At 40.7% G+C, this 14,609-nt stretch overlaps 1 protein-coding gene across 1 annotated transcript in view; it reads left to right on the forward strand.

Moving 5' to 3' along the window:
• Nucleotides 1–240: 240 nt before the first annotated feature.
• The window catches only part of mlycd (malonyl-CoA decarboxylase), a 36,825-nt gene continuing 22,456 nt past the window's right edge, over nucleotides 241–14,609 (forward strand). The window contains exon 1 of the mRNA XM_048606107.1: nucleotides 241–783. Within this exon, the coding sequence (XP_048462064.1) occupies nucleotides 274–783 (510 nt within the window). The 5' untranslated portion in view covers nucleotides 241–273. The remainder of the gene's footprint in view (nucleotides 784–14,609) is intronic.

Here is a 14,609-nt window from a genome sequence, read left to right on the forward strand (position 1 = left end):
CATTTGTGTGTCTTTGAGGAGAACCTGCCACCTTTGGTAAAGGGACAGGATTTGGAGGAGGGATTCTACCCCTAACCCCTCCCTCTATCCCACCCTCTCCCTCTCTATCCCTCCTCCCTCTATCCCTTCCCCATCCCCTGCCCAACCCCGCCCCACCCACGCCCCGCCCCCTGCCCCCTGCCCTGGCTCAGGGGGAAACCGGCCTGAACAGGCCGCTGTTGCCAGGGCAACCAGGCCGCGCGCAGGCGCAGCGGAGCCCGGTGCCTGGGGAAAATGGTGCGCTGGCCGTTGCTGTGGGCGCAGCGCCGGAAGGCGGCGGCTGCTGCTTGGCTGACCCTGTCCCCGACCCCCCGAGGAGGCTCGACGAGCGCCGCAAGCCCCGACATGGACGACGTCCTCCGCCGCACGGTGGCGGCCGTGCCCCCTTACGAGATCCGGCAGAAGCCGGCGCTGCACGAAGCGCCGAGCCGCGAGTTCGTGCGCTTCTACCGGTGCCTGGGAGACGCCGAGAGGCCGGTCTTCCTCGCCAAGCTGGCGGCCGACTACGGCACCGACCACGGCATGGTGTCCGAGGTGTGCGGCCGGCTGAAGGAGGCCCAGAGCCGGGATCTGGGCACTTTGCTGAAGGCCGAGGACAGGCTGCGGTACTCGCTAACCCCTCGCTATAAATTCCTCATCAGCCACATCTGCCGTCTGGAGGGAGGAGTGAAGTTTATTGTTGACTTGCGGGCGGATATCTTACAGTGCCTGCAGAGCAAAACAGCGGACACCCCTCAAATCAGGGTAAGAGGGGCTACCCAACCAAATAAAAACAAAGTCTTGCATTTATATTGTTGTGATTAATACAATATACAAACCACAGGGAAGATCATCAGGTTCAATTTGTGTTTATTCGAACCAAGTCAGTCTGATTTAGGCTGGCTAAACAGAACTTTATACATACAGAAAACCCAAAACCTCTTTCCCTTGCGATTGTGTGCATTGTTTACATTTCATTCTTTGTACCATAAACAGAAACAAGATTTGGGCTACATCCATGCTTTGGCTGACATGTAACATTCACACTGCACAAGTGCCAGGTGATGACCATCACCAATATGAAACAATCTAACCACTGTCCCTTGACTTTCAATGGTGTTACCATTCCTGAATTCCCCCACTATCAGCATCCTGGGGGTTATCATTGAACAAACTCAACTGGACTCACTGCATAAACATAGTGGCTACAAGAGCAGGTCAGTGGCTAGGAATACTGCAGCGAGTAACTCCCCGACTCCTCAAAGCCTGTCTACAATCTACAAGGCACAAGTCAGGCGTGTGATGGAATACTCCCCACTTGCCTGGATTTGTGCAGCTCCAGCCACGTTCAATAGGCTTGACAGCACCAAGGACAAAGCTGCCTGCTTGATTGGCACCACTTCTGCAATCATCCATTTCCTTCACCACCAACGCTCATTAGTAGCAGCAGTGTGTACTATCTACAAGATGCACTGTAGAAATTCACCTAAGATCCTCAGACAGCATCTTCCAAACTCTCAAGTACTTCCATCTGGAAAGAGAAGAGCAGCAGATACATGGGGACACCATAGCCTTCAAGTTCACCATTCTTTCACTGTCACTAGGGCAAAATTCTGGAATTCCCTCCAGAATGGCATTGTGGTTCAATCCAGAGCAAGTGCACAGTAGCAGTTCATGAAGGCAGCTCACCACCACCTTCACAAGGGCAACTAGGGACAGGCAATAACTGCTGGCCAGCCAGTGACATCCACATCCCACAAATGAATTTTTAAAAAGATTAAATCTTCCATCCTAGGTCTTTCTCTTCTCCTGCCTTCAGGAATCTTTTATACTCTCTAGTCTGCTGCCAAGGCGGATACCTCTGCTGATATGGCCCCATGAAGTGTTCAAGGTCATGCCTGCTAAAATGTGTCATATAGTACCAGCTTGTAAGGTTTCATCTTACTTTTATTGTTATCCCTTTTTATGAAATCTTACGTATTTATGTCTATAGTATAGCACCTTTCACCACAACTGTTTGTCTGGAGGCTATTTCTAACCAATATTGAACTTTTTGAAGTGTAGTCTGTTGTGATTTGGAATTGGAAATTTGGGCATAGCAAGCACTCACCAACATCAATGAGATGACTCAACGTTGTGTTTTTGTGATGCTGATTGAGGGATAAGCAATTGCTTGAAACACCTATGAAAGAAGGCAGAGGGGGTATCAATTTAAGATTTCATCTGAAAGAAGGCACCTTAAACAGCACAATACTCTAAGTACTGCACTGAGTGATACAGTCTTGATTTTTTTTGTTGTCAAGTTGTGGAGTTAGTTTTGAATCTTAGATTCAGCAGTAAGGAAGTGACAAACATAGTAGACAGAAAACACGAAGTGCATGCATGCTAATCATTTAAAAGAACAGATGCTGATATGCTAGGAGTAGGGGTATTGTTTGGACCAGTTACTAAAGATATTAACATGCTGTAATTAGCTGTTTAAAAAAATAATTATAACAAGCAGGAGAGGTAATGAGGTACAAATCTCATAAATTGCAAGAAAATTTGAATCACTCTGCCATTAGCTTCACAAAAGCCAGCATAAATTGGGGAAAAAAATGTTAGAATAAGTGTGAGGACAGAACTGTTGCACATACAGATTTCAACATAGGGACAAGCTGCATCTGCCTAATCCAGCACTTTGGCCCGGCAACCTCTGTGTGGCCCAGCACTTTTGCTATTTCCAGATTTCCTTACAGTGGTATCTAATGACTTTGAATCAATTCTACACTTGGTTCAGTTTGTTTGGATACCCTAAATCCTACACTTGATTTCGAATTGTAAAATCATTCATCCATTAGGCACTTGATTGATACAAGTCAAGGGATGTATTTACTTTTAAAGTGTGAAGTGAGTGTGTTTGACCTCCAGTGGTCCAACAAAGGCCTAGTCTCAAGGCTACTTGATTAAAGAAATACAGATCTGTAACTGTCATTATCATCCTGTTTTGGTCCAAAATTGATAACTAGTGAAAACCTTAACATTGGCAGTCTAAAGAGGTTTGGGATCTGTGCACATAAATTAATAAAATGTAGTCATCAGGTGGAAGAAATAATGAAATGGGCTAAAGGAATGCAAACCTTCAATCCGGATAGTTCAAACATTAGACCTTTGCACTTTTAACATGAGGGTTCAGTCCCTTTTGGGAGACTACTTCCAGCCCAGTCATTCTATTTGCTTACAATGACTAAGTAAAACCGAAGTTAATGTGTCAGAAAATTTTGCTGGAGCTATGAATACCAAATGGAAATACAAGTCTTTATAATTAGAGAGCTAGATGGTAAAAAGAATGAGATTCTGCCGCAGGTAAATGAAATATTGGTTAGAACATGTGTAGATTTCTGAGCACTGCATCTTAAAGGCGATATATAGGCCTTGGAAGGAATGCAGTGCACATTTATCAGAATATTGCCAGGACTTCAAGGGTTACAATAGGAGGCAAAGTCAAACAGGCTTCGAGGCTCTAGATTATTAAAAAAAAGTTTAAAAGACTATGATTGAGGCTTTAGGATTATGGAAATAATTGACGGTGGATAAAGAGAAATTTTTTTTCCACTGATCACCTGAGAATTCTAGGACAAATGTGATTTTCATCAGAACCTGGCTATTTAGTGGAAAATATCAGAATTACTTTAGTCAAGAAATATGGAACTGTCTTCTACAAAAACCAGTATATGTTAGTTGCACTTAATAATTTAAAATCTGAAATCAATAGATTTTTGCTAGTTAGGGTTATCATGGGATGTGGCAGGTGAATGCAATCAGGATACATTCACCCATAATCTGAATGATTGGAGGAACAAGCTCAAGGAGGTGAATGGCCTATTCTTGTTACTTTGTTCCTGTAATGCCAATTCGTGAGCAGTATTTAATGAAAGTAATGGGAATCTCGTCTGCCTTTTGGAAATGCACATAACTGGGGCAGCGGTTGGCCTTAACCATATGGTGGACCTGGGCCGAGTGAAAGTCCTGCCCTCTGGGAGTGACTATCTAGTCCATTGATAGGCGGTGCCACGGGGAGGCAGTAGTTGCTACCAGTAATGAATCCACTCAAGGCCTAAGACCATCATAGGCCCAGATAGATGTGAATAATGACAGGTGTCATGAGAGATCTTTGGAGATGGAGATGGAGATGGCGATAGAGATTGAAAGAGAGGATATGGTGGGGAGTCTTAGTTGCTGACCTCTGTGCTAGATATCTTTGAAAGCCCTCAACCTTGACTCCTGGAGTGGGAAGAAGGCAATCAGATTGACTTGTCGCCCTCCCCGGATCAAATGTCCCATTTCCACCGCCAACTTGTCACCGGTGTGAAGGAAGGTCATTAAATTTAGTCCCATCTCCCTGGTCCAGTAGAGCAAAATATGAGACTCAAGTCTTATTCCTACTGATAGTAAATTGTTCTTCAGTTTTAGTTTACTTAAAATTTTGTTTCCTGTTTCTATCTCCTGTCTCCATTCAAAGTTTCCTTTCCTTTCAATCTAATTTTAATTTGTCTTATTTCCCTCCCTGTCATTCTTCTGTTTCATTGTTTTAAGGAGACAAATTGTTGTCGTTCCATTACTTATTAAGCCCCCAGATGCCCCAGACTGCTCACTCCTGTTATCAGCTTGCATTTCCAGCAATTTGCAGTGCAGATTTTTTGACCTGAAGGCCTAGAAAATAAAAATCAAACACAACAGACATGCTACAAGATGCCCTGTTTGAGTAAATTCATGTCTGTTAACTAACTTAAAGTGCAAAATCACCACCTAAGTTCAGATAAATAGAAATTGTTAAGTATAATATATCAGTAATGTTTGTTAACACATTTTTGTGTAATTATTTTAACAACATTTGAATGAGCTGATGTTTCTGCTAAAGTAGGTGATGTAGAAATTTGGAGTAGTAGAATCAAAATTGATGGATGTTTGCCTGTGAAGGAAGATGTTAGAGGAGCAAAGTATCATGGAGTAGATACAACAGAGAAGGACCACTCAGGCCATGCAACCATGCTGGTTCTCTCTGCAAGAGGAATTCAGCTAATTCCACTCTCCTGCCTTTTGCCTGTAGCTCTGAAACATTTTTTTCTCTTCATTATAATTATCCAATGCATTTTTTGAAAGCCATGCCTAAGTCTTACCTCCACCACACGCTGAAACAATGAATTCCAGATCCTAACTATTTACTGCATAGGAAAGCATTTCCCAATGTTACCTCTGGTTCTTATGCCAAATACGTTAAATCAGTGTCTTCTAGTTCCTGACACTTCCACCAATGGGAGCAGTTCCTCTCTTTCTACATATTCTGTTCAGATCCCTCATGATTTTTGAGCAATTCTATCAAATATTCTATCAACGTTCTGTTCCACCTTTGCCGTTACTGAAGTCCCTCATTTCTGAAACCATTCTCATAAATCTTTTATTGGACTCCCTCCAGTGTCTTAACATTCTTTCAAAAACGTGTCCATAATTGGAAACAATATCCCAGTTCAGATTAAACTGGTGTTTTATAAAAGGTTCATCATAACTTCCTTACTTTCGTAGTGCTTCATGTTTCAAATTATAAAAGCTAGGATCTTTTATACGTTATTAGTCTTATTCTCAACCTGCTCTGCCACCTTCAATGATTTGTGCACATATACCCCAGCTACCACTGCTTCTGCATCCCCTTTAAAATTGCATATCCTATACTGTCTTTCCTTACTTCTCTTATCAAAATATTTTGCTTCAAACTTCACTTCAATCTTGTTATAATCCATGTGCAGGCTCTGAAGTCAGTCTCTGAGAACATGCAGCATTGCCTGAAAAAGTCAAACCTACACCACTCTGCTTTGTGGGAGCAGTGTGGGATATTGTCTTCTTTACAAGCAATTGAGAGCATCCCCTCCCCATACTCTTGTGCTTTACCCCTCTTACCAGGGTTGCCTTCATTGGTCATGGTGATCTCTAACCCAGCCTTTCTCTGGGCCTCCCGAGTGGTTGCTCAGACAGGGCATGCTGCAATCCTAGCCATGCCAGTGCCCTCAGTGGCTCTGCTGGTACTGAAGAGCTGGAATATCTTAAGACTGAACATTGGTAGCTGAAACTAATTGCCTGAACAACATGAGATTATGTTCTGTCTTTAATGGCCAGCAGCAAAAGAACCACTTCTGACTTTCCAGGCAATGTGAGGAGCCAGTGTCTCCATGGAAAACCTTGATCCTTATTGCTGTTTGTGAAACCAGTGCATAATTTGGCACGTTTATCTGCATAACAACAGTGACGGCATTTCAAACAAGTTGTTGACTATGAATCACTATGGATTGCATAAGTTTTTATGAATATATTTGCTTGAATATGTTAATACCATTTTGTAAAATAGTGAACAAAGGAATTTCATGTGAATGGATTTCTTGCTAGTTTTGCACATTGTATTTGAACGCAACATTGCTAATGAAGCCAAAGTTGCATACAATTACCTCCTCAAAATCATGAAGGGCATCTGACTGAACTCTGTTATTTTACTCCATTACCCAGTTTGAGTTATTGTGAAGGTGAAATGTCTTTGCATACACATAAATTGCTTTTAATTAGACTGTTATAAATAGGGGAAAACATAATGTGAGTGAGTGCTGTATGTCGGATAATAACAGCAATGGTGTGTTAAGAGGGTAAGCTGATTACAAGAGACTGATATTTCATACATTGTGATGTTACTATAAGTCTGCGGAATCAATTTTCAGAAGCCATTTCATCATTACAATGTATTTCTGAAATGGCACATAGCCAGAAACAGCTCTCTTTCTTTTAATTGTTGGAGATATCAGTAATGGATGTTATTTTGCACTGACCAATTCACATGACTTTGGTACAAATGGGTTTGCACTGCCACTTGGGCTGATACAAGAGTTTTTCTGTGCTTCATGCCTCTATACTGACTTATATCCAGTGCCAGAACTAGAGAGAAGATTCTGCCATCTTGCATAGTGTGGATGAAGTTACTCTCTAAAATTGTGGAACGATGGACAAACTTAACTCCTGTAATTTCCAACAACTCCTTGTGAAGAAGAGGTAAAAAGAATCAAGGGAACCTCAGAAGTGAGTCGTGAAACTTGTTGGACCATAGGTCCACATGATATAGGAACAGAATTAGGCCATTCAGCCCATTCGCTCCACCATTCTCTTGTGGCTGGTGTGTTTCTCAAGCCCATTCTCCTGCCTTCTCCCTGTAACACTTGATCCCCTTATCAATCAAGAACCATTCTATCTCTGTCCTCTGATTAACGACCCTATGGCTAAAGAAATTTCTCTTCGTCTCATTTTTAAAGGATTGTCTCTTCAGTCTGAGGTCCTGTCCTTGGGTCCTAGACTCCTACTAGTAGAAACATCTTCTCCGCATCTACTCTATCCAGGCCTCTCAGTATTCTGTACGATTCAATCAGATTCACCCCTCAATCTTCTGAACTCCATTGAGTACAGACCCAGAGTCCTCAACTGCTCTTCATATGACAAGCCCTTCATCCCCAGGATCATTCTTGTAATTCTCCTCTGGACCCCTTCGAGATCAGCACATCCTTCCTCAGATATGGGGGCCCAAAACTGCCCACAATATTCCAAAAGTGTGCATTTAATTGCAGCACCCTCACTACTGTATTGACTGCCCCCTCCCATAGTTCTTCTCTTATCTGCAATGCTTGAAGTTAGATTCATGACCCTTTCCATACTGTCTGACCTGTTACTTTTTCTGGAAATTTTAACCTCCGCTGAGCTCCCGCATTTACAGTTTCCTTAATTTTTCATACATTAGAGCATCCCCCAACATTTAGTTTAAAGCCCTATCTACAATCCTAATTATGCAATTTGCCAGAACTCTGGTCCCAGCACGATACAGGTAGAGTCCATCCCATCGAAACAGCTCCCTCCTTCCCCAGTACTGGTACCAATGTCCCATGAATTCAAACCTGTTTCTCCCGCACCAGTCTTGGAGCCGTGTATTTATCTATTTAATCTTGTTGACCCTGTTCCAATTTGCTTGTGGCTCAGGTAGCAATCCAGAGATTGCTTTTTGGTTCTGCTTTTTAATTTAGCCCCTAGCTGCTCATATTCCCTCAGCAGAACCTCTTTCCTCTTTCTACGTATAACGTTGGTACCTATGTGGACAATGACGATCAGATCTTTCACCTCCTACTCCAAGTTCCTCTGCAGCCCAGATGAGATATCCCGAACATGGACACCAAGCAGGCAACACAGGCAGGACTTTTGGTCCTGGCTACAGAGAACAGTGTCTATTCCACTGACTATACTATCCCCAATTACAACTACATTTTTCTTTTCTCTCCCTTTCTTGAATGGCTCTGTGTACCATGGTATTATGGTCAATTTGCTCATCCTCCGTACAGTCCCCACTCTCATGCATACAGGGAACAAGAATTGTAAACCTGTGAGACAAGCTCAAGTGCTGAGGCTGCATCAGGACTACCTCCTGGATCCCTTTACCTGCCTCACCTATAGTCACTGATCAAATTTGATGCAGTTAGTCCAAAAAATGTGACTGCCTTCTAAAACACAACGTCCAAGTAACTCTCCACCTGATGTGTTGCAGTGTTTAAAGCTCAGAGTCTAGCTCATTTTTTAATTTCAAAAATATACTTCGTTCATAAAATATCTTTATATACATACATTGTCACTGAAGCAGTTTGGTTCTGTATAGTAGCATATGAAGAAGCAAACAAACATTGGAGTTTGACTGTATCCAACAAACAAACCAAAGGCATTTCTTACTTGTACAAGAATATGTTTACATATAGTTGAGGCACTGGGGCGGGGGGACCTTGGAATGTGCAAGTCTGCAACACTCGGTTGGTGTCAGCTCCTTACTCTGGAAGACAACAGCTTTTGGGCAGACCAAAGAGTGTCTTTCAGTGAGTTGGTGGTCCTCCAGGTGCAGTCGTTGCTTGTCTCGGTGTGTGTCCCGGGGAACAGAGCACAGAGTCCTGTGTCATGGAGCTGTTCTGGACAAACCCCAACAAAAGCACTGTATATTTCTCCAGACTTCCTTTGCAAAGGCACATTCCAGAAGGAGATGTATGACAGTCTCAACCTCCTGCAGTCGCTTCAAGGGCAGCATGTGGTGGTGCAGAGAGCCTGGGCATACATGAAGGATCTCATAGGTAGTGCCCTTCTCACCACCAGCCGAGTGATGTCTTGTGCTCGTTGGAAAGTCCTGGTTCTACTAAATGACTTTGACAGTCTGCTCAGGGAACTACCCAGCAGAGTCAATTTTAGAATGGCAACCTGTAACTAGTGTCACAGGGATCAATACTGGGGCCACAATTATTTCCAATACATATTATTTACTTGGATGACAGAAGTGAATGGACTGTCACCAATTATGTGGAGCACATAAAAATAGGTCGGAGGCAAATACTGCGGATGACTCCAGGAGTCTACAGAAGAATATAGGCAGGTTAAGTGAGTGGACAAAAATTGGCGGATGGAATATAATGTGGAAATATTTAAGGTTATAAGGGTTGAATATTAAAAGGGTAAGACTACAGCATGGCAGGATTTGGGGATCCTCGTGAATGAATCATTAAAAGCTAGCATCCAAGTGCAGTGGGTTGTAGGGAAAGAAAATGGACGATTGGTCTTTATTTCAAAGGGAGTAGAGTACAAAAATAGGAAGGTCTTGCTAAAACTATACAATGCACTAGTCAGAATATACTCTAAATACTGAGAACAGTTTTAGTCCCCTTATGTAAGGAAAGATATGCTGACATTGGAGGCAATGCAGAGAAAGGTCCCTAGGTTGATTCTGGATATAGAAGGATTTTCTCAAGAGGAGAGTTTGGAAAGGTTGGGCTTGTGCTCATTGGAGTTTAAAAGGAGAGAAGACTTTATTGAAACAGGAAGCTTGACAGGATAGATGCTGGGAATTTCTTTCCCCTTGTGCAAGAATCTCAGACCAGAAAATAAAGCAGTCCTATGATCCCACCTGGTCATTTTAGGATCAAACTGGTTCTATCTCTGACAAAGGATTCAACCATTAAAATGGAGATGAGGAAGAATTATTATTCTCAGAGGATAAGAAATCCCTGGAATTCTTTACCGTAGAGAACTAGTTGTTAAGTATTGTCAAGGCTGCGATGATCAGTAAGAAATCTCGGGGTATAAGGCAGTAGAGTGGAATTGAGAATTCAGACCAGCCGTGACTTCATTGAATGCTGGAGAGGCTGAATGGGCTACTTCTGCTCCTATGGTATTATGATCCTTATATTTTGATGTTTATATTGACAACCATGAACATCAAAATATAAGGATCATAACACCTTAGGAGTAAAAGTAGCCCATAGTTGGAATGTTTGTAGACTTCAGAAAAAAATGTTTTTAAAAAATCAAAAATAATTTACTAGCTTGCACGCAACAGTAGCCGCACGCAACTGTAGCCCAGTGACTTTTATATTTCCAGATGTTATTTCATCTTAGTGCTATGTCTTAGTTTCTAGCTGCTGCTTTTGCTATGCCCATTGACAATAGTCTTTACTTGCATCTTTTAAAATTAAGTTTCTTTTTTTGAAACTTCAAGTAACATTTTTGATGTCAGAAAATGTCAGGATGAAATTTAAAGATTCTGACTCTAAACATTTACCTTTGAGGAAGCACTAAACACTGAAACAAATTCCCTTGTAATGCACTGATCTTTGAAGTCATTATGACCAAAAAGTCATTGGGTTGAAAAATTTAGCTGTTTTGCTCTCCACAGATGCTGCCTGACCTGAATATTTTTTCTAGCAATTTCCATTTTTACTTCAGACTTGTAGCATTTGCAATATTTTATCTTTATATTACATTGACTTTAACATGCCTGGCCCGGCATTAACTGGGCTCAAAATGGAAGCTTTACTGCCTTTTTAGTATCACAGAGGTGGTTAGCACCAATTTGAAAGTTGCTAGATGTCATGTAACCATTTGATTCAGCTGGCTGGCCCCTTATATGAGAAAATAGAGCAGTCCCAGGACACCACCGAATCATGTTATGATCAAACTGGTTGGAGAATGTGCTAGTAAAGTAATCTGGCCCACGAGTTTAATCCAGCAAGCTGAATGACTGTTTTATACACTGCAGCTTGCTAACTGATTGTAAATGAGGCCTCAGGTTAAAAAAGTGTCAGCTGCACTGATAACGGTGGGCAAGAATCCTATTAAATCAACTTGCTATACAGTAGTGTCAGTGAAGGCTATAGATTGCCTGGTGAATCGGGACAATGTATGGCATTAGTAGATTCTAAATCTACAGGAGAACCTTCTCACCCTTACAATGCGCAAACTGGCCTTGGAAAAAAATATCATGCAAGTTTAAAGGACTCAATTGTAAATACTTTTCGAAATATACCAAGTCAAAGCAATGGCTAAAATAAAACAAAGAACTACTGATGTTGAAGATTTGAAATAAAAACAGAAATTGCAGGGGAAACTCAGCACATCTGGCAGCATCTATGGTGACAAAACTTGAGTTAATGTTTTGAGTCCAGTGACTATTCTTCAGATCGACTTCTGCTATGCCCATTGACAGTAGTCTTTACTAAGAGTCGCATAGCATGGAAACAGACCCTTCGGTTCAAACAGTCCATGTCGACTATAATCCCAAACTAAACTACTCCCACCTGCCTGTGCTTGGTCAGTATTCCTCCAAACATTTCTTATTCATATAATTATATGTCTTTTAAATGTTGTAACTGCACCCTCGTTCACTACTTCCTCTGGAAGTTCATTTCACACAGGAATCACTCTCTGTGTCAAAAACAAAATGCCCCTCATGTCTTTTTAAAATCTTTCTCCTCTCACCTTAATAAAAATGCCCTCTAGCCTTGAAATTCCTCACTCTAGGGAAAAGACACTTGCCATTCACTTTATCTATACCCCTCATTATTTTATAAACCTTATTAAGGTCACCTTTCAACCGCCTAGGTTCCAGTGAAAAACATCACAGCCTATCCAGCCTTTCCTTATAATTCAAACCTTGCAGCTTAATTAAATGTTACTAAATTAAAGGTAGAAGTTCCTTTCTTGAAACTTGAAGTAACATTTTTGGTTTCAGAAAATTTTGTCTGGATGAAATTTAAGGATTCTGGCTCTAAAGGATGAAGAACGTGTATCTCTGAGGAAACACTAAACACTGAAAAATTTCTGATGTAATTACACTGACCATTGAAATCATTATAAGCAAAAAGGTCCAGATGAGCTACTGAGTTTCTTCAGCAATTTCTGTTTTTGTGCCAACAATAGCTTGTATTTATATAGTACCTTTTATGTACTAAAATATTCCAATGCACTTCATAAGACCAAAACTTTACACTGAGGCACACAAAGAAATATTATGATAAATTACTTAAGGCTCGATCTAAGAATAATATTTTAAGGAACGTCTTATCGGAGGAAAGAGAAGTAGATAGAGAGGCAGAGACACACAGGGGATTCTGGAGCTTCAGAGCTTTGGGAAAGGAAGGATTAGGATTAGTGATTAAAACTGGAAATGCTCAAGAGGTGAGAACCGAACGAACACAGGTATCTGACAGTTATGGAGTTGGAGGTTGTTTTGGCGTTGAGAAGGAAAACCAGGGCCATTTAAGACTTTTAAGAAAGACAAGATTTATAGAAATCGATACTTAACCATGGGCCTGTGTAGGCTAGGTGATGGGTCATCAGGAGTTCAAACATTATTGGCAGAATTGTGGATTATTTTATGTTTTTGGAGGGTAGAACATAGGAGTCAACTAAGAGTGTTTTGCAAGTTGGATGCATGAAAATAAAATTGAAAAATGCATCTTATTCATAATGGCTTGTGTCTTATCAAAAGCCACATTTTGTGTAGCTGCTGACTGCTACATATATTAGAATGTTGAAGAGATGGTTATTAAAACTGTATTTCAACTGGATGACATGTTGATTGAAGATGTAGGTTTTACAGGCAATGTAGCATCCACTCCTCAACATCTGTAGTAACAGCAGTGTTTGAAGAAATTCATCAGAAAGCACAGAAACCTGAATTTATCAACATGGAAACCAGTCATAGAATTAAAAATACACAAAGGTTCAGACTATGAAATTAGACAAAGACAAATTAGAACAGCGCTAGAATTCATCTATCTTGGTATGGTAAAAGACATGATTGCAACAGCCCAACATAGTAAGCAGTGAAAATAATGAGGCATATTCCACCAAGTTTCAAGCCTCTGTAATGCTGGGAAAAAGAGCACTTTCATGTTAACTCAGGTGATCTTGTTATAAGGCATATGTAACCCTTGTCTTGCTTTAAAGGATGAGGCCTACTTAAGATGAACCACTTTGAAATGCAATCCACATCAACTGCTTTAGGAAAATCCATGAAATCAGATGTCAGAGCAAGACCAAGAATGAAAAATCTCAAATAAGATTGCTATGTAACCCAATTAGACATCTATAGGAGCTCAGAGTGAATATAATTCTCTTTGTACAATCCTTCCCTGCCCGAACTGTAGGGTTTAACTTAAGTGCTTCTTCTGAGTTCCCATCCTCTGAGCTGTGAAGCTTTTATGCTTGAATACTCACGACCAAGTGCTTAGATCTTCTCCGCTTTGAACAGCCAATACAAATTTCTAACAAAATTCTCTTTCTAGAATTTTCACGAATTACGCTCTTTCACTGACATAGTCCATTTCCTTACCTGCTTTGAAAATCTCCTTTCTCTAGAAGATATTATGTTTGCATCTTACCCCAGTCAGATCCTCTGGACTGATTCTTCACGGTTTTGAACTAATTTAATAAAACATCGCTCATCTTAAGTTCTATTGCAGTTAATAGGCTAATTTTATTTCACTCCTGCCATACAGCCTGTAATATAAACCATCCTTTAACACTTCAGGGATCCTTGCTCCTCTTACTTATGGTTTTAGAGTCTTGGTTCTAGAATTAATAATCTAATTTTTGTTTAGAATTCACAAAAGTAGACCAACACTCATATGCCATTAGTTTAAAATCTAAATTCTAAAATCACATATCTTTCATCGCAACCTCACCTTGTGAGATAAATGGAGTTGGTCTGTAAATGGCCAGTAGAATAAAGTTTGCTAGACAAGGTTCCTTAAGTGTAACTTCTTTTTAAAAACCTGTTTTGGGTTATGAATTGGACACTAAGTTCGAAGTAGAAATCTAGATATACACCTCCACTCTCTATGCAAGGACAATACACCCCATGGCACACAATCTCTGGCTAAGCTCCAGGTGTTAGAATCGATACGCAAAGCATCAGTAAAATAGACTATAATTATATTAACTATTTATTATAATTTCAGGATTGCTGCACGTGCAATTTTGTTATTCACAAAGTAGAAATTAAGATAATGCCAAAGCTATCCCACCTGCTCAAAATCAGAGCAATATGTTGACTATGCTATTACCATGTGTTTAGTGCATCAAATTTAATTTTTTTAAAAATCCTATTTAGGACATTGAAGAAACAAAATTCAATTATTCCCAAATTATGGAGGTCTAGTTGTGAAAAATATTGGAACTAGCTGAAAACAAACAATAAAAATTTCTCACAAGCTAAAAGAGAA

The sequence above is a fragment of the Rhincodon typus genome, chromosome 15 (assembly GCF_021869965.1).
Source record: "Rhincodon typus isolate 14 chromosome 15, sRhiTyp1.1, whole genome shotgun sequence".
NCBI lineage: Eukaryota > Metazoa > Chordata > Chondrichthyes > Orectolobiformes > Rhincodontidae > Rhincodon > Rhincodon typus.